At 39.6% G+C, this 18912-nt stretch overlaps 2 protein-coding genes across 3 annotated transcripts; one reads left to right on the top strand and one right to left on the bottom strand.

Moving 5' to 3' along the window:
• Positions 1-4274: 4274 nt before the first annotated feature.
• cpsf4 (cleavage and polyadenylation specific factor 4) lies at positions 4275-9423 on the top strand. Of its 2 annotated transcripts, none has more exon segments than NM_001200839.1 (8): positions 4275-4693; positions 5258-5308; positions 5418-5570; positions 5646-5741; positions 6678-6771; positions 6860-6932; positions 7054-7230; positions 8222-8340. In NM_001200839.1, coding segments are annotated over 8 exon segments (816 nt in total). In that variant the 5' UTR covers positions 4275-4590; the 3' UTR covers positions 8291-8340.
• Positions 9424-9427: 4 nt separating this feature from the next.
• atp5mf (ATP synthase membrane subunit f) lies at positions 9428-12706 on the bottom strand. The gene is given in 4 exon segments (NM_001201070.2): positions 9428-9582; positions 10555-10671; positions 11056-11163; positions 12677-12706. Coding segments are annotated over 4 exon segments (270 nt in total). The 5' UTR covers positions 12693-12706; the 3' UTR covers positions 9428-9553.
• Between the last annotated feature and the right edge of the window lie 6206 nt (positions 12707-18912).

An 18912-nucleotide genomic window follows, 5' to 3' on the forward strand; every position in this document is an offset into this window, starting at 1 on the left:
TTTCACACTGAGGACGACTGAGGGACTCGTACACGACTATTACAAAAGGTGCAAACATTCAGTGATGCTCAAGATGACAACACGGTACATTAAGAGCCGGGGGTGTAAACTTTTGAACATGGTGATTGGTGTAAACTGTTATTTTGTCTTCTGGGAAACATGTAAATATCTTCTGTAGCTTCTGTAGGTCAGGACTAATCGGAAAAAAATAAGAGCTTTAAACAAAATAACAATTTACACCGATCATCCTGTTCAAAAGTTGTAACTGTATGTAGTCATTATTTCTCAAAAAGTAATCCAACATTCAAAAACCAGGTAGGAAAAAATAAGTACACCATGTCATTCAGTAACATGTAGATCCAGCAATATTAACTTGAAGTGAACATTTTCTGTAGGAGTTTATCATCTCACATCATTTTTTGAGCAATTTTGGTCCACTGTTCTTTACGAATGAATCTTTATTGGTCACATATACATTAGAGCACAGTGAAATTCTTTTCTTTGACCGCAGCATGTTAGGAAGCTGGGGTCAGAGTGCAGTGTCAGCCATGATACAGCACCCCTGGAGCAGAGAGGGTTAAGGGCCTTGCTCAAGGGCCCACCAGTAGCAGCTTTGCAGTGCTGGGGCTTGAACCCCCGACCTTCCAATTAGTAACCCAGAGCCTTAACCGCCAAGCCACCATCGCCCCTTAAGATCCCACAACAACATCTCTGTGGGGTTGAGGTCTGGACTATGACTTGGCCACTCTAACATTTTTGATGTTTTTTCTTCTTTAGCCATTCAGATGTGTGATTGGGATCACTGTCCCTTGCATGACCCAGTTTCAGCCCAGCTAAAGCTGCTGGAAAGATTTGTCTCACATTTATCTCAAGAGTATAAGTATAAAGTGGAGTTCATTGTTGTATCAATGACTACAAGTTGCCCAGGTCCTGTGGTTGCCAAACAAACCCAAATCCTCACCCCTCCACCACCATGCTTCACAGTTGGTATGAGGTGTTTGTGGTTTTCACCAAACATCTCCACCTTGGTCTCATCAGTCCAAAGGATATTGTTTCAGAACTTTTGTGGTTTGTTTAGATGCAATTTTGCAAACCTAAGTCCTGCTCCATATTCTCTTTTTGAGAGAAGGGACTTTTTCCTAGCCACCCTTCAATGAAAGCCACACTTGTTGAGTCTTTTTCTGATCATGCTGTCATGAACATAAACATTTTATCTGCTTACAGAGGCCTGTATGTCACATGATTTAGCGCTTGGGGTTTTCTTTATATTTCTGAGCATTAAACAGTCTGACCTTGGACTAAATTTGCTGGGACGCCCACTCCTGGGAAGACTGATAGCTGTCTTGAAGGCTCTCCATTTGTAAACAATCCTTCTCATTGTAAAATGATGAATTCAGATTGTTTGGAGATGGCCTTATAACCCTTCCCAGACTGATGACCAGCAACAAATGCTTCTCTGAGGTCGGGGCTTTGTGCGCTCACGTACAAAGTTCATTGCTTTAACACCCGACAAAAGGTTAACTCGGGCAACAACCTGCTGTGAAGGCTGATGTCAACCAGCTGGGGCGAAATGACTCGCACTGTGCGCACCACTGGCCTGGCGCTGTGCTTCTCTGTTGGCGAGTTCGCCTACCCGGTCCGGCACCGCTCCACACATGCCGCGCAGGTGACCGCTTCGCTGAACGACACCAGCCACATCATAACCGGATGCTTCAAGCCGACCTCACTCAACAAGCTGTACCCACTAGCTGAAGTCACTCTCCCAGAGATCCGGAGAGAAGTTGCCTGTGCCCTCGAGAAGCGGAAGCAAGAACAATGAATGAATGAATGCCTTTTATTGTCACTATACACATGTATAATGAAATTAAGAGCCACTCCTTTTTGTTCCGTGCAAACATGTACATTCAATAAACAAGAAAAATAAACAGATAAATAAACAAGATAAATAAACAAGATATTGGGGTGGATGGGGGAGGTACTATGAAATGCACAGTTTTGAGACACTATATACATATGCTGTGAACCCAGTACATGTATGTGTTTATAATGGTAATAGCTTTCGGGAAGAAACTATTCTTAAATCTACTAGTCCTTGTTTTGATGCACCTGTAACATCTCCCTGAGGGCAACAGATTGAACAGATCAAAGCCAGGGTGAGAACTGTCCTTAATGATGGTTTTTCCTCTGCTGAGGCAACGGGAGGTGTAAATATCCATCAGGGAAGGGAGAGGGCAGCAAATGATCTTCTGTGCTGCTCTTACTACTCTCTGAAGCCTCTCCCTGTCTGCTGTGGTGCAGCTACCGTACCACACCGTGATACAGTATGTCAGCAGGCTCTCGACGGACGAGCGGTAGAAGATCAGCAGCAGATTGGAGTCCAGATTGTACTTCCTGAGAACCCTCAGGAAGTGTAGCCGCGTTTGAGCCTTCTTGATAACCGCTGTGATGTTGTCCGTCCAGGAGATGTTTGCAGAGATAAGGACGCCAAGAAACCGGACGGTGTGGACCCTCTCCACACACTCACCATTAATGAAAAGGGGGGCCAGCTCAGTGTTGTGTTTTCTGAAGTCTACAATGAGTTCCTTGGTTTTCTTGGTGTTTAGAGTCAGATTGTTCTTTGAACACCAGGCTGCCAAGTTTAGGACTTCCTCTCTGTAGGCTACCTCATCTCCTTTTGAGATGAGTCCGACCACTGTGGTGTCGTCAGCAAACTTGATGATAAGATTATTGTTGTGGACTGGACTACAGTCGTATGTGTAGAGACAGTACAGGAGGGGGCTCAACACACAGCCCTGTGGAGAACCTGTGCTCAACGTGCGAGTGGAGGAGAGGTGGGGTCCGAGTCTCACTGTCAGACCGGTTGGTGAGAAAGTCCTTTATCCAGGCACACGTGAGGTGGGGGAGGCCAAGGGTGACCAATTTGGTGATGTCCCCTGCCTTGTGCCCCTAGTCCCCTGGGATAGGCACCAGGCTCCCCCCTGACCCTGTGAAGGATAAAGAGTTACAGAAAATGGATGGATGGATGGAATAAGGCCAAACCTCGTTTCTATAAATAAATTTACATTTCGGTCAATATTCCAATTGTCTTGTAATAATTGTAAGAATTTCTGTAAGAATATCACTTGAGTGATTGTGATTGATCTATTGTTTTAAAAATGACAAGTAAAAAATGACATATCTGTAAGGGAAAAAGTGGTTATTTACAATGAATGAAATATCTCTTTTTGAAGGTCACACTGTTAAGTTTGGTGTTGTTATGCAAAATAAAGGGGTTGAATTTTTTGTGTAATAATATTATTTGTTAAATGTAGAGTTTTCCGGCATTGAAAAATGACTTGAATTCCTTAAAACAGTGCCTTAAAGACTTATAGGGATTTATATATATATATATATATATATATATATATATATATAAATATATATATATATATATATATATATATATATATATATATATATATATATATATATATATATATATATAATTATAGCACGTTCGCCTCACACCTCCAGGGTCCAGGGTTCGATTCCCACCGTGGCCCTGTGTGTGTGGAGTTTGCATGTTCTCCCCATGCTGCGGGGGTTTCCTCCGGGTTCTCCGGTTTCCTCCCCCAGTCCAAACACATGCATGGTAGGCTGATTGGCGTGTCCAAAGTGTCCGTAGTGTATGAATGGGTGTATGAATGTGTATGTGATTGTGCCCTGCGATGGACTGGCACCCTGTCCAGGGTGTACCCCGCCTTGTGCCCCATGCTTCCTGGGATAGGCTCCAGGTTCCCCGTGACCCTGAAGAAGGAGTAAGTGGTAGAAGATGGATGGATGGATGGATATATATATAATTAGGTGTTTATTATTTGTATTGTTTTGCTGCTTGGATTTATTGTTGGTGTGCTCAACAATAATAATGCCTGTTTGTTACCTGAAGATGTTTAATAAATATTGTAAATAAATAAATAAATAAATAAATAAATAAATCTTTTGGGGAAAAATACTGTAAATTATTATTATTTTTTTAAACAAAAACTTCAAATCAGCGTTTGGCGCACTTGAGGGAAGACGTTTTAATTGATTACCGACACACTGCTCATGACGATTGCTAATAAAGATAATTTATGATAGGTTTTACTCAATTTATAACTGTGATAATATCAAACTTTTATACGCAGCTTTTAAAAAGTAAAGAATGCAGAAAGTGTTGTATTTTGGCTTGTATTTGTAAATCGCTCGGTCACTCAGAGTGTGATTCTACAGCCTTGCAGGGGTCAGAGGTCATGCGTCTGAATCGTCTCGGAAGTACATCTAAACCGTGCTGCTGGTGTTTTTTTTTTTTTTTTTTTTTTTTTTAAACCTGGACCGGTCCTGCCATGTGGATAAAAAAAAAATCATTGAGTCTCAAAAAACCTTTGTAGTTTCTCCACGCATTTATTTTTAGTTTCTGGTAGTTTATATCGAGCTATATTACTACACAACTAGCTGTTTATCGAGTGTCGCTAACTAGCCTAGCGTAGCTTTAGGTAGAGTTGGTAGAAGTTTGTCGTTTCAGTGAAATAAGTGAATCAGGGGGTGGAAAATAATAAGATTTTTTAAAAAATGCAGGAAATAATTGCCAACGCTGATCACTTCAAGTTTGATCTGGAGATTGCGGTCGAGCAGCAGTTAGGGGCTCAACCGCTGCCGTTTCCAGGAATGGACAGTAAGTTGAACATTAAAGGTGCAACAACAACAACAATAAAAGACACCTTTGCAGTAATGTACGCATCCGTATATTCCTTCTACACTAGCCTAGAGATACAAATATGGTCAAAAGTTTGTGGACACCTGACAATCACAGACATATGTCATTGTTCAATATCTCATTCCAGATTTATTCCTTCTTTCCTGTTATAATGCGCTCCACTCTTCTGGGAAGGCTTTCCACTAGATTTTGGAGCGTGTCTGTGGGGATTTGTGTTCATTCAGCTACAAGAGTGTTAGTGAGATCAGGTACTGATGTTAAACAAGAACAAAGAGTTAATTGGGGTTGCGGTCAGAGTTCTTCCAGTCCATCCTTCTTAAACCATGTCTTCATGGAGCTCGCTTTGTGCACAGGGTCATCGCCATGTTGGAACAGCTTTGTGCCTCTCCGTTCCAGGTTTGATTTTCAGGTGTCCGCAAACTTTTGGCCGTACTGTAGTGCAATGTGTTTTGAAGCACATTGGGTGGATGTAGGATGCACTCCTCACCGGCACGCTGTAATCCTTAACGCTTCTCTTTGCAGAATCAGGTGCAGCTGTGTGCGAGTTTTTCATGAGATCTGCTTGTCTGAAAGGTAATTATCAAAAGTGTCGGTTTATTTTTGACCTGCCAGGACCATGAGAAAATGAGATGCGTGTAGTACGTCTGAGCTTATTCTATAACGATCCCTTTTCTTCCCGAAGGTGGGATGTGTCCTTTTCGGCACATTAGCGGAGAGAAGACAGTGGTTTGTAAACATTGGCTTCGAGGATTATGCAAGAAAGGAGATCAGTGCGAATTTCTACACGAGTATGACATGACGAAGATGCCCGAATGCTATTTCTACTCCAAATTTGGTTTGTATTTCCCTCCTGTGTTACTCATGATATACGGTCATTTAAAAAAAAGACTAAGTGTTTGTATTCTTGCAGGGGAATGCAGTAATAAAGAATGTCCTTTCTTGCACATTGACCCGGAATCTAAGATTAAAGACTGTCCGTGGTATGACCGAGGGTTTTGCAAGCACGGTAAGGCTTTTTCAGTTAACCAAGTTCCCAAGAGAGAATTATTGTTGTTTTTTTTTGTCAGATTTTAACAGTGAATTTAAATGTGAAACCACACATTGTCGATTTATTTCTTGTTCATTGGTCCACTTATTTAAGTGTTCAGGAGTAGATATTACAGAAGAAGATTCCTGTCTTAATTTAGGAATATCACCGCAGTACCCCGGTGTGTGAGGGAATTTTAACGGAGCTTGCGTATGTTCAGTCTGCGCTTTTCAGCACATTTTGAAAACTGAACAAAAAAACAATATAATGACAGCAAACGGGTCCGTCCCAGACACGCAGCTTTCACGCCGTCAGGTTCATACTTTTGGGTGTGTGTGCAAGTGTCCCACAAGCTCTGCCAGTGGTAACACACTCTCTCTCACTCTCTCTCTCTCGTGGGTTATGGAGTCACTGAAAGCACAAACGGACGCACAAGTGAGAATCATCACCTGTTACTGTACCTGCCGGTTTGACCCGCATCCTCTCCGCCCACAGTCAGTCCCTCCAGGATTTCATGATTTTGCAATCGCAGAATCAACACGAAATCAAGCAAACTCCACATATATTTGGAGGAGCTTGGAATTTTAAAAAATTACCGTGGATTTGGGCCAAGATGCGTTACTGGCGACGTCATTGTACAAGCGACCTGCAGAGATAAAATCGCTGTATGTGTGAACGTACAGTTAAAGTTAGGATGTTTGAGTAATACAACCTCTGGTATTGTAGAACTGAAGAGAAACTACCTTTTAGTGTTACCCTGATGGTAAACTTTACTATAAGAACTTTACTTTAATAGATTGGGCCCTTTTTTGCCTTGGTGCCCTTTTCACAGATGAAAAACACCTTTAGGAACATCTAAATTAATTGCGTGTATAATCGAGTGAACACTTTCCTCCTCTTTTGTTCTCGATTAAGGCCCGGATTGCCGACACAGACACACACGGAGGGTGATCTGTGTTAATTATCTAGTAGGCTTCTGTCCTGAGGGCAAGTCCTGCAAGTTTATGCAGTAAGTGCAATCATATCACACCAAACATTCATTATTAAAAGCAAGAGTTTTGAACAGTTTATCACAACTGATGACCAATGATTTCTAGCCCACGCTTTGAGCTGCCTATGGGGACGAATGAACAGCCACCTCTGCCTCAGCAAGCTCAGACCCAGCAAAAGGTATTTATTTATTTATTTATTTATTTATTTATTTTCTTTCTCAGGAAGAACGATGCCACTAGAACAAAGTCACTGCAATGGCTTTAAACACTGTAACGTTTTGTTTTGAACCCCTTCATAGCAAAACGCACAGAACTTGAACAGATCATCGTTGTCACTGATCCAGTTAACCAGCAACAACTCCATTGCTAACATCAACCATCAAAAACCTCCACACATTCTCGGAGCTTCACAGCCTCAGAACAACACGGGCGGCTCCCGAGGCCCTCGCCCGCTGGACCAGGTCACGTGTTACAAGGTCAGTTTATACTTCTATGCTGTGTATAGGTGAGTGCACGTGTGTGTAGTTTGATATACGGTACTGTGCAAACGTCTTAGGCACATGCAAGGAAATGCTATAAAGCAAAGATGCCTTCAAAAATATTGAAATGAAACATATGTACATAAAAACAATCCACTATTAAAAGCAGTAATAAACTAAACCGAGTCACTACTTAGTGTAACAAGCCTTTGCTGTTTAAAAACGCATCAGTCGTCTCAGTTTTATAAGGAAACGAGCTGGTGAGTTTTTTTTCTGAGCATCTTGAAGAATCTGCCACAGTTCTTCTGGAGACTTTGACTCTCGTACCGGTTTCTGTTTTTGCCGATAACTCCAGACAGACTTCATTATGATTTGTGTCTGAAAAAGTGGTGTATTATGTACAGTACAGTAATATGTTGCTTTCTTTACTGCCATGCGAACATTTTCCTGTTGGGAAAGTAATGTTTGGAATCTAAAATAAATTTTGGATTGACTCAATAATGCAGAAGTGAAGTGCCTTGAAACACAGCGATATTCGATATGTTGGCTCCACCCCCTTTAAAAAACAATAGCCAATAGAGTTTAGCTTACCTCACAACCCAGGTTAAGACGTACTTAACTGTCAGTTCCATGGATTTTTATAATGTCGGGGGCGGGACACTTCGGGTTCTAGAGAGCGTTTGATTGGACAGAAACTGTGACAAGAAGCTGATGTACAGAATGATGTCATCAAAATCGCTGATCCGTATCGGTGGTAGAGAGAGTGTACATTTTGAATGCGTATATCTTCTAAATGCAAATTTTATCATTGTTTTGGAGCGCACGAGCTTATAGATAACCTTAAGGCGAATATATTCATACTAAAAGCCACAAAACTTTAAGAGAAAATTTGTGTTTTTTACACAGTAGTGTACACCGGGGACCTTTCGAACAGCTCACAGTCTTTTTTTTTTTTTTGTGTGTGTGTGTGTTCCTTTCATTTTTGCAGTGTGGAGAGAAGGGACATTACGCAAACAAATGCACAAAAGGACACCTGGCTTTCCTAAGTGGACAGTGACGTTCTTCTGCACCATGTATCTGCTAATAAACTGCTGGAATTTCATCTCATAAAACGTACAAGGAGTGGTCTGTTAGCTTTTCAGTGGAGAAGTCACCGTACACTCGTGGACATGCTGGACCAAATCTGGTTCTCGGCCAAGATCACTTCTGTGTGCAGAATGAAGAGGAAAAAGAAAGGAAAAAAAAAAAAGTCAAGCTAGGCTGTTCGAGTTGAGTAAAGCAATGTATTGTTTTTAATCTCACGATGCTGTACTGGTGGGAATCTAATGGGAAATAAAATACAGGGTGTCCTGAAATTCTTCCTCCTTACATAGGGGAAATTAACACTTTTTAGCAAAATGTAACTTTTTTTTTCCCCAATGTATCCTCTGCATGATTTCTTCGTGAACACACAAGAGTCGTAGTCTCTCCCACTCATGGTGAACTCGTGTTATGTGTGTAATTGCATGTCCAATCTCAACCTTGAGACAGCTTCCTGATCCAGCCATGAACAGGATTTCAATACGTTCTTCTTTGTCAAAGGTGTTCTTAAAGGCTATCTGGGGGAAAGAAAAAAAAAAAAGGGTTCATTTCCCCCTATGTATGGAGAATTATGGGACATGCTGTTTTGTGAATGCTTGCAGAAAAATTTAAGAAAAAAAACTAACTGGGGATGAATGTCGTACTGTTCAAATTCACTGTTACACAGCATTCATTAACACCTACAGTACTACGGTCAGGTTTCAAAAATAGTACCAGAAGACTAAAACGGCATTACTTGATTTGAGTTTTGATTGGATATAATTTTTACTGTATGCAGCAGCTGCCTTTTTTTTTTTTTTAAACGAACCTTCTGAATTTACATGGCAGTCGCCTTTCCGCTGTGGATTTGGGTTTGAGTGAAATGAGCGTGATTTGTTGAGAAACACTTCCTGTGTTCTAGTCAGTGAACTTCCATGAAAGATGTACCAGTTACGTTACTTATAAATTGTAAAAGTTGAGGAAGTAGATGTTAGTACTAAACCTTAAGAAATTCACAGTGAAATTAGATTTTTTGTTTTTGGTAGTGTAGAACAGCTGATTTTATGTCAGAATGTCTTTAACATAATCAACACTTAAAAATAATAAAATAAATAAATAAAACCAACACAATCACTTCATTTTAGTTTTTATTTCTTGGTCACAAATAAACTTATACACAACAACCATGAAAGAAAGGTGTGCTGATCACACTAGTTGGGACAGCCCAAGAGGCTCAGTGGTCCATGATGTCCTAAACGCTTCAATGGTACTTCCTCCAGCGGTCATGCTCTGTTATGAAGAAAAGGAAAAACATCTTGGTGAAAATACATCATGGCTTCAGGCTAGCAGGAGCGTCTAACTTTAGTGCTGGAGCTCGTTAGAACAGCTATCACAGGCTGGATGTTTAGTTAGAAAAAGGTAAGAAACAATCTGTACGAGGCTATGTCCATGTTAATCCGGATACATCTGAAAACTGCATTTTCGATTTAAAACGCTCTCCTAAGATCTACACTGGTTTTCAAATGTGAAAACAATTACACTGAAACGTCCAAAATGTTTACATCCACAATACTGTAATGTAACACAAATATTTAAGAAGTTTCAGTCTGTCAGGTGTTTATTTATATTCCGTCTCTTTGATTTGATGCTGCAATGTCAAGGAAAAGCACAGAGTTTTAAAAAAATGGACAGAGTCCTCAACACTGCAGCATCGATTCAAAGAGGTTTTTTTTGGTTTTTTTTTTTTTAAAAAGGACAGATGAAGAGCTGCAGTTGTTGCTGCAGTTCAACCAAGACTATAAACTTGCAAAGGCAGCTGAAAATGTAGAGAGAACTGGATAGCAGGCACAACAACTGCTGTACGATATTGTCCGCCATCTTGTTTGTTTTGAGTTGAATGAGTCACATGACTAAAACCACATCACTTTAATATCTCCGTTTTCACATTGTAGTGTGGACTGAGAAAACATTAAAACACACAATGGTGTGGTTTTAGTCATGTGACATTCAACTCAAAACAAAGATGGCGGACGACATTGTACAGCAGTTGTGCATTTCCATATGTATCCACTTGGGAGAGCGTTTTCCGAAAAAAAAAAAAAAAATGCTCCACTTTCGCCGGACAAAAACGCTGTCTTGGTGTGGACGGAAGGCCAAAATGTAGAGGAAAATTAACGTGGACGTAGTCTTACTGTGGCCCTCCAGGACACATGTCTGATACACCAAATATAAAGAACACAACGGGTTTATACCGTTACTTACTAATATGATCGTATTCCCAAACATAACTGAGTACAACGTAACCAGCAAGGATCATGGCTACACCACCAAATCCTCCCTTCTTCACGTTAATGTACTTGTTGTAATATCTTTCATAGCCTGAGAGAGAGAGAGGAAACAATACACAAGATGGTGAACATGCTCATTAATTAATAGAGTCAAGGTTAAACCATTTCAACACACCAACAACAAACACCCCGTTCCATACATTTCAGATAAAAACTGCACTACACTCATCCCCAATATTGCCTCCAGCTGTACTTGACTCGGCTGTTATCAGGAGAGGTTTGTTTTCCCAATGTGTTTTTTCCCCCTCTTCATTTTACGATTGGCCTTTGCTTTAAATATGCCAGTTATGCTAAATGACCCCCCTACAATTCATTCAAGATTGGAAAAAATACAGGCAAATGATGGTTAAAACCACGCACTTGGACCCTAGACAGGTGCGGACCCTATTTACACATTTGCCACAAACGTTCTCACCTCTGCGAACAGAGCCGATGAGGCCGTTAGGAGTGAAGTCCCTCGTACCGAGCCAGGATGGCAGCTGACTGAGCTTCACATCCATGAGCCTCTTCTCAGCAATGGGCACTGAAGACAAGAAAACATCACGTACAGTCAACTTTGTGTACAGTCAGTCAGCATCTATTTTAGTAAAACTAAATAAAAAAATAAAAATAAAATAAAAATCTGCCCAATCATTTGATTAATTTCAAAACCAACACATTTATTCCCAACACCGGCTGATCAACAGCACTTAGCAACATCCAATCAGTTTGAATAAAGCCGGTTTACGCCATTTGGCCTTTCAAGATTAGACCTGATCACACTGTATTAGATGATCCCAATAAAATCCTGCCTGAATTCTATAAACAGTCTGTACAACAACGTTCCCCATGTCGGATTATACGCCAAAGATCCTGTAACGATTGACCCGTGATTAAAAAATTACTACATTATGTCGACAATATCAGTCAGCGTAATATGGGCTGGTGCAGAAACTCGGGTCGCAAGCAAACAAAGGATATTTTCTGCTCTTTAACATGTTTTCTTTCTGTTTGGCCTTTGCCACTATGGCTGTCTCCAGGGTTTCACATGATCCTGTAGCATCCTCACTCCAAGACCATCGACCTCAATGCACAACCAAAGAATCCTTTTACCATCTGTGACGCAAACACAGAGCCAAAATTCACACATACGGCTTTAAGTTACACAGCCTGCTATCTTCACGTTCTTCTAAAAGCCTGCATTTCTAAACAATATCAAAGCAAAATTTTACACAGAACATTAACATTTATATACAGCTTTAAAAATATATATATTTAAAAAAAAAGGAACTTTAACCTTTAATGTTGACGAAGAGCCAAAAAAGCTTCTTTTAACAATAAGAAAATTAAACTCCCTTTCGACACTAAAATCCTTTTAAACATTTTCTGTATTTAATATTTGACTCTTCTTGTCTTGTTTGAAGTAGTGTGATTAGTTATATTTCTCAGTGACACTACTGTCTTGTACTACTTATTGTATAATAACTTATTGTAGTAAGTTATTACTGTAAGTAAGTTAGTACATAAGTTGTTTCCAGGTTGGTTAAAGCTGTGAGCAAAGGCCAGGCTTGCATTAGGGTTTAATTACAGTCCACAGTCATTACGCTGGGATTAGTTAAAAAGACTAACCTTTATGAACACTAAATTAACTGACTGACCCTCAGGCTAAGTGCTAGTTAGCAGTGTGCATGCTATTTGTCCAGTCACAGCCGTATGTCCACTTCTGACACTATCACATGCTAATCATACAGCCAAGCAGATTAAAAAGTAATAATAATATTTAAAAAAAAAAAAAAATACACCCTGGATGATATTTAAATAAACACTGGTGCAAACTGGAACCGGCCAAATGACATGAGTGTGACATTAAGTCCTTGACTCAACTCGAGCGCGCTTCCTCAGGCCTTTTTAACAAATGACTTGTTTATAAATAACATTATTAGCGGCAGTAAGTTCCTGCTTTAATCGTCTACTCGAATATAATGTACATAAAGAAACAAGTGCGAAACACTTCATTAGATACATTAATCAATCCGAACTGTTTCCAATACCCGTACCTGGTCTGTCCGCCATCTTGCTTTAAGCTCGGAAGCTGCCGTGATGTATGTTGGGAATAAAATGGAGTGGAAACACAGAGGGCGGGGCGTTTAAGCTCACGGATATGACGTAATTCTTATTCTTCTTCTTCTTCTTCGGTGGATTGATTGGTGTGTTACAGACAGCAGAATGGTTTGTATACCGCCACGTACTGTGCTGAGGAGGAGACTAAAGTAGTCCCTGTTTATGTCTTATACCATTTAAAGACTGCCTTTAATCTACTATTAGTTCTAAAACTCAGAAAAGTCTATAGAAATCAAACATGCAATATATGTCCAAAGGTATGTGGACACCTGACCATCACATCCATATGTGGTTCTTCTCTAAATTTGTTGCCACAACGATGGCAGCAAAACATTATACGGAATGTTTTTGTGTGCTGTAGCGTTATAATTTCCCTTCACTTGAACTCAAAGCTGTTCCAGCATGACGATGCCCCTGTGCACAAAGCGAGCTCCATGAAGACATGGTTTGACAAGGTTGGAATCGAAGAACTCGAGTATCCTGCACAGAGCCCTGACCTCAACCCTACTGAACACCTTTGGGATGAACTGGAACACCGACTGCACCCCAGACCTCCTCACCTAACATCTCAATAACATCACCTGATCTCATTAATGCTCTTGTAGATGAATGAACACAAATCCCCACAGCCACGCTTCAAAATCTAATGGAAAGCCTTCCCAGAAGAGTGGAGCGCATTATAACAGCAAAGGGGGAACAAATCTGGAATGGGAAGTTCAACAAGCACATATGAGTGTAATAATCAGGTGTCCACAAACGTTTCGCCATATAGTGTACTTGCTTCATACTTGTTCAGAGGAATAATAGACCGCTTCAATTGTGCAAATGTGTGTGTGTGTTTTTTTTTTTTAAATGATTAAATTCTGAGCATCTTTTAGGTGTAAAATTGGTCTATTTTCACGGTTTCCTATATCACCCACAATGCTGTTTAACTACCTGCTGATAGAGGTTATAGTGGGAATTCATTGCTACTTAAAAAGAGTGATCTCCTTCACCTCCTGATCTGTACATTCTGCTCAAACAACAGTTCCATGACGCGTTCATGCTAATCCCAATCTCAGCGCCATCTCATAGGTCTTGTTATCTCATAAAGTGCTAACTAGCTGAGTCTCAGTATTCTACAGCTGTCTTGTATAGCTGCATTTAGTTGAACTTTTGCTGACTTTACTACTTCTTTACTGGATTTTTTATTTATTTATTAATATGACATTGAATATCGCTGATGCTTCCCATTAATATTGCTAATTTGATTGAGATGACATGGAACATCACTGATTACTTTCCAGCACCACATAGCATCCTAAGCCACAGGAATGTTCTATGCCTAGCAAGCACACACGTCAGCCAGCATGACATGAAAAGAAGTTCTTTTACTCTTTTGATTTTTGGAGCTAGGAGTGAAATCACAATAATGTGAGCTTATGTTTCTCATATTAATCATTATTGTAACTACCATAGCAATCAATATCTTCCCAGGTTGTCAGCAGAGCAGACTAACTTGTTACAGAAGTAACAATAGAGCACCAACCCCCAGAATCTCTAAACACATCACAGTATTTCAATACAAACATATTTAATGTACTTTAGGGCAAGGCTTACTCTCAGAGCGACAGCACACACTGCAAGTCTACACTGGATAAATATAACACCTCCGTCTCTACTTAAGTTAGGTGTATGGCTCTATGCTCTGCTTTATGGATACTTGTGTTGAATGAAAATGTCACCCTGTCTGGCACATATCCCAGAAGACTTGCTCCTGCCATTTCTAATATTCCTCTGAAATAATGTGCTGGCATACTCATTCGTCTTATCTTACTTCAGCATTTCTTTTGCCACTCTGTCTGCCTTTTTGTTCCTTGTGACCTCTACATGTAGCAGCACCCAAACAAACTGTATTACTATATTACTATTCCATTCCTATTAAGAGACAAGAATGAAAGCTTTGAATTCTGAGCAATGGTCCTAGTAGTACAGTACAGTTCACCTTTTTGATTAGCTACTGCTGTTTTAAAATGTAATGGACCGTAGGTGGGGCTCATGTTGGGGATTCAACTATGTACAGAGATCGAGAGAGAGTTGGAGGATTTATCATTGGCGTCTTATGGTTAGATGAATAGCTATTAATGGATTCGTATTCTCACACGTGTGACCAGTTATCAGTCACTGATGTCATACAAACTAATAATAGCTAATGCATAAGCAGAAAGGGTTTATACCCAAATGTCATGTGGAAGTTATATAAGAAGGCTGGGAAAATTTGTCTTTATTGTTTAACATTTTGATATTTTGTTGCTTAAAAAAATGCATATGTATTTACAGAGTTTTTGCATGTATACACTGAAGCAGTCATCTTCTGATGGTTTTCTATTAAATCCAGATCCACAATTGTCATGTTGCTTTGAATTTCTCACGTATTCAAGATTCACAAATGACCAATGTCTCTTTTTCCAGACTGATTTTTTTCAAGGTTGAATCAGGAACATGTGTTGATTAGCCTTTATGCCGGAAGCATAACCTGTAGCCCAGAGGTTGTAACCACTTCCTTCTACTCTGCTGCATTAAGTTGCATGCACACGTGTTTATATGGCTGCCTTCCTGATTTAACACGGGATAAAATGGTGAAATGCTTTTATTTTAAGGTGACATTTTAAGTCATATCAGGCATAATATTGACACATTAAGTATTTTAAATAACATATTCACAAGTGGGTTTTTTTGTTGCCTTTTTAAATACTTGACCCAAAGTAGGGATATAATCTCTATTTTTTTAATACCTATTATCTGTTATTATATTTTCAAGAGCTATGCCATGGTGTTTCAAAGAGGTCAGAGAATCTTGTGTTGACATAAAACACCTCATTAAAATGCATGAGAGACAAAGGACAGCCTGATTCACGGTGTGGATTCATTACACTGGAGGGTAAAGGCTAAGTGCTATCAAGGATTATGTTCTGCAATTAAAATCATAGGTAGAATTTTATGAAATGGGGATGGGAAATGGAACCGCTTTCCTTAGAGCAAATATACCTATAATGTCTAATATCTCAGTATTATTGTAAATGTAATACAGATTAAAATTAGGCATTGCATAAAGTGTGGTTTACTGATTTAAGGCTCCCCTAATAATATATTCATAAGCAAGAGTCAAAGGGAAATCCCCAAAAAGATAAATTGATGTTCATGATATACAGAGATTTACAAATATTTTTGTTATTTTTGATACTTTGTTTATATATATATATATATATATATATATATATATATATATATATATATATATATATATATATATATCTTTGTTAAATATAAGTGTGCAACAATTGTTGGCACCCCTATGAATTCATGTGAGAAAAATATATTTGAAGTATATTCCCATTGATATTTTAGATTTCTTTAATACACCTAGGTGACTAGGACCAGGAAACTGTTCAACTATGACTTCTTCTTTCACAGGGGTATAAATATGAGGTAACACATAGGCCAAATTCCCTTAATTATTCATAACAATGGGTAAGACCGAGGAATATAGCTGTGATGTGCGGCAAAAGGTTGTTGAGCTTCATAAAATGGGAAGTGGCTATAAGAAAATAGCACTAGCATTGAAAATGTCAAGTTCCACCATCAGGGCAATAATTAAGAAGTTCCAGTCAACTGGAAATGTTATGAATCAACCTGGAATTGGACGTGTGTCTATATTGACTCAACGCAATGTGAAGAGGATGGTTCGAGTGGCCAAAAAATCTCCAAGGATCACAGCTGGAGAACTGAAGGAGTTAATTGTGTCTTGGGGTCAGAAAGTCTCCAAAACTACAATCCGACATCACCACAAGCTGTTTGGAAGGATTTCAAGAAAAACATCTCTACTCTCATCCTAAAACAAACTAAAGTGTCTTCAGTTTGCCAGACACTACTGGAACTTCAAATGGGATCGGGTTCTACGGTCTATGAAACCAAAATAGAGCTTTTTGGAAATAAACACCAGAGGTGGTTTTGGTACACAGAGAGGTAGCCATATGGAAAAGTACCTCATGCCCACGGTTAAATATGGTGGTGGATCGTTAATGTTTTGGGGCTGTTTTTCTGCCAGAGGACCGGGATATTTTGTTAGGATACATGGCATCATGGACTCTATCAAATATCAACAGATAATAAATGAAAACCTGCCTACCTCTGCCAGAAAGCTTAAAATGGGCCGTGGTTGGATCTTCCAGCAGGACAATGATCCAAAACATTCATCAAAATCAACACAAAAATGGTTTACTGACCACAAAATCAAGGTCCTGCGATGGCCATCCCAGTCCCCTGACTTGAAACCCATAGAAAACCTGTGGGGTGAACTGAAGAGGAGAGTCCACCAGCGTGGACCTCGAAATGTGAAGGATCTGGAGAGATTCTGTATGGAGGAACAGTCTCAGATCCTTTGCCATGTATTCTCCAACCTCATCAGACATTATAGGAGAAGACTCAGAGCTGTTATCTTGACAAAGGGACAACACAATTATATTATACAATTATATGTAATGCAACATTTTTCATTACAAAATATATGATTGGCAGCACCTTGAGTGAAAAGTAGAATCTTACACAAAAATGTAAACTCATTACCTTACTATTCTATCCCTTGCTTTTCAGCTTTCAATTTACTCGTTAGTTATATGTACTGTACGTATATTAAATGGCAAGCCTAATTCTATGAGAATTAAAAAGGGAGAAGCAGTTGCATGGCTAATTTTATTTCTAAAGATAAGTACTTGAAGTGTCTCCAAGGAGATGCCCATCATTTCTAAAGCTAATAGTACTTGACAATAAATCACAAATCTGCTTTGCAGAGGAGGAGGAGGAGGCAGGCAATTATGTTTGGCATTAGGCATTCAGCACGGTATTCAGCACAGCCTCACTGTGTATGTCTGTATTGTCTTGGTTATGTCACAAAATATATATTTTTAAAAATATTTAATTATATTTATTGTACTTGCTGAAAATCGTGACAGCAGTTGGTTATAGCTTTTCAAAACATGCCTTATGCAGTCTGACATTCTGAATAAAACTAACACTGTGGCAGAGATGACAGCGAAAGATGCAATTAATCATTTAATAAGGGCAATGCTGGAGCCTGCCACTGCTCTGCAGAGGGTCTGGTATCTGTTTTCTTTTGCCATTAGTCTATGGGTGTTATCTAAGACTCTGATAAGGTTGAGGGATTTCATATCATGTATGTTTCACACGTGATCATCATTTTGTGAGTAATATTTGATCATATGTGAAAACACGTGACGATTGCACAGATGAACTCAAGTAAACACATTATTATTGATCTACACTGATCAGCCATAACATTAAAACCACTGAGACGTGAAGTGAATAATCAATTGTTATTGATTAGCTCATAACAATTGCACCTGTCGAGTGGTGGGACAGCAAGTGAACAGTCAGTTCTCGAAGTTGATATGTTGGAAGCAGGACAGCAAGCGTATATATCTGAGTGACTTTGACAAGGGCCAAATTGTGATGGCGAGACGACTATGTCAGAACATCTCCAAAACTTGTGGGGTGTTCCCGGTGTGCAGTGGTTAGCACCTACCAGAAGTGGTCCAAGGAAGGACAACTGGTGAACCGTTGAGAGGGTCATGGACGCCCAAGGCTCATTGATATGATCAAGTCACAAGCCTGATCCACGGAGGACCCACCTCGCAATTTACAGGACTTCTTATAGGCTGCTAACATTTTGGTGCCTGATACCAAGATACCACTGATACCACAGCACACCTTCAGAGATCTTATAGTGTCCATGCCTTGATGCGTCAGAGCTGTTTTGTTGGTACAACGGCGACCTACACAATATTAGGTAGGTGAATTCCTGTCTCATACCCAGTGTTCCCAGGATTGACTCTGGATCCACCACCATCCTGATCAAGGTAAAAAAAAGTGAGTGAGTGAGGGAGAGAAAATCACTTCTGCAAAAATGTGAAAATATAAACACGTGCTACATGTGAGAAGTGTAAAATGTGAAATTTTCCATGTGAAAAATGTGTGACATGCGAGGTGTAAATTTCACATATAAATCATATGATTGTTCATGTGCAGTTCACGTAAGAAGACGTGTCGTTACCCTCTTTTCTGATATACTAGGTATTTATACCTCTATGTGTGGAGTAATTAGATATTTTAAAGT

Source organism: Ictalurus punctatus, chromosome 24 (assembly GCF_001660625.3).
Source record: "Ictalurus punctatus breed USDA103 chromosome 24, Coco_2.0, whole genome shotgun sequence".
In the NCBI taxonomy this organism is placed as follows: domain Eukaryota; kingdom Metazoa; phylum Chordata; class Actinopteri; order Siluriformes; family Ictaluridae; genus Ictalurus; species Ictalurus punctatus.

Bases quoted from the DNA above. Each gene is read 5' to 3' on its own strand.
- cpsf4 (XM_053675045.1), top strand. From the start codon at position 5,287: ATGAGATCTGCTTGTCTGAAAG. The intron at 5,742-6,677 runs GTAAGGCTTTTT...TTCTCGATTAAG, and splicing joins CCGAGGGTTTTGCAAGCACG to GCCCGGATTGCCGACACAGA. The intron at 6,933-7,053 runs GTATTTATTTAT...ACCCCTTCATAG, and splicing joins AAGCTCAGACCCAGCAAAAG to CAAAACGCACAGAACTTGAA.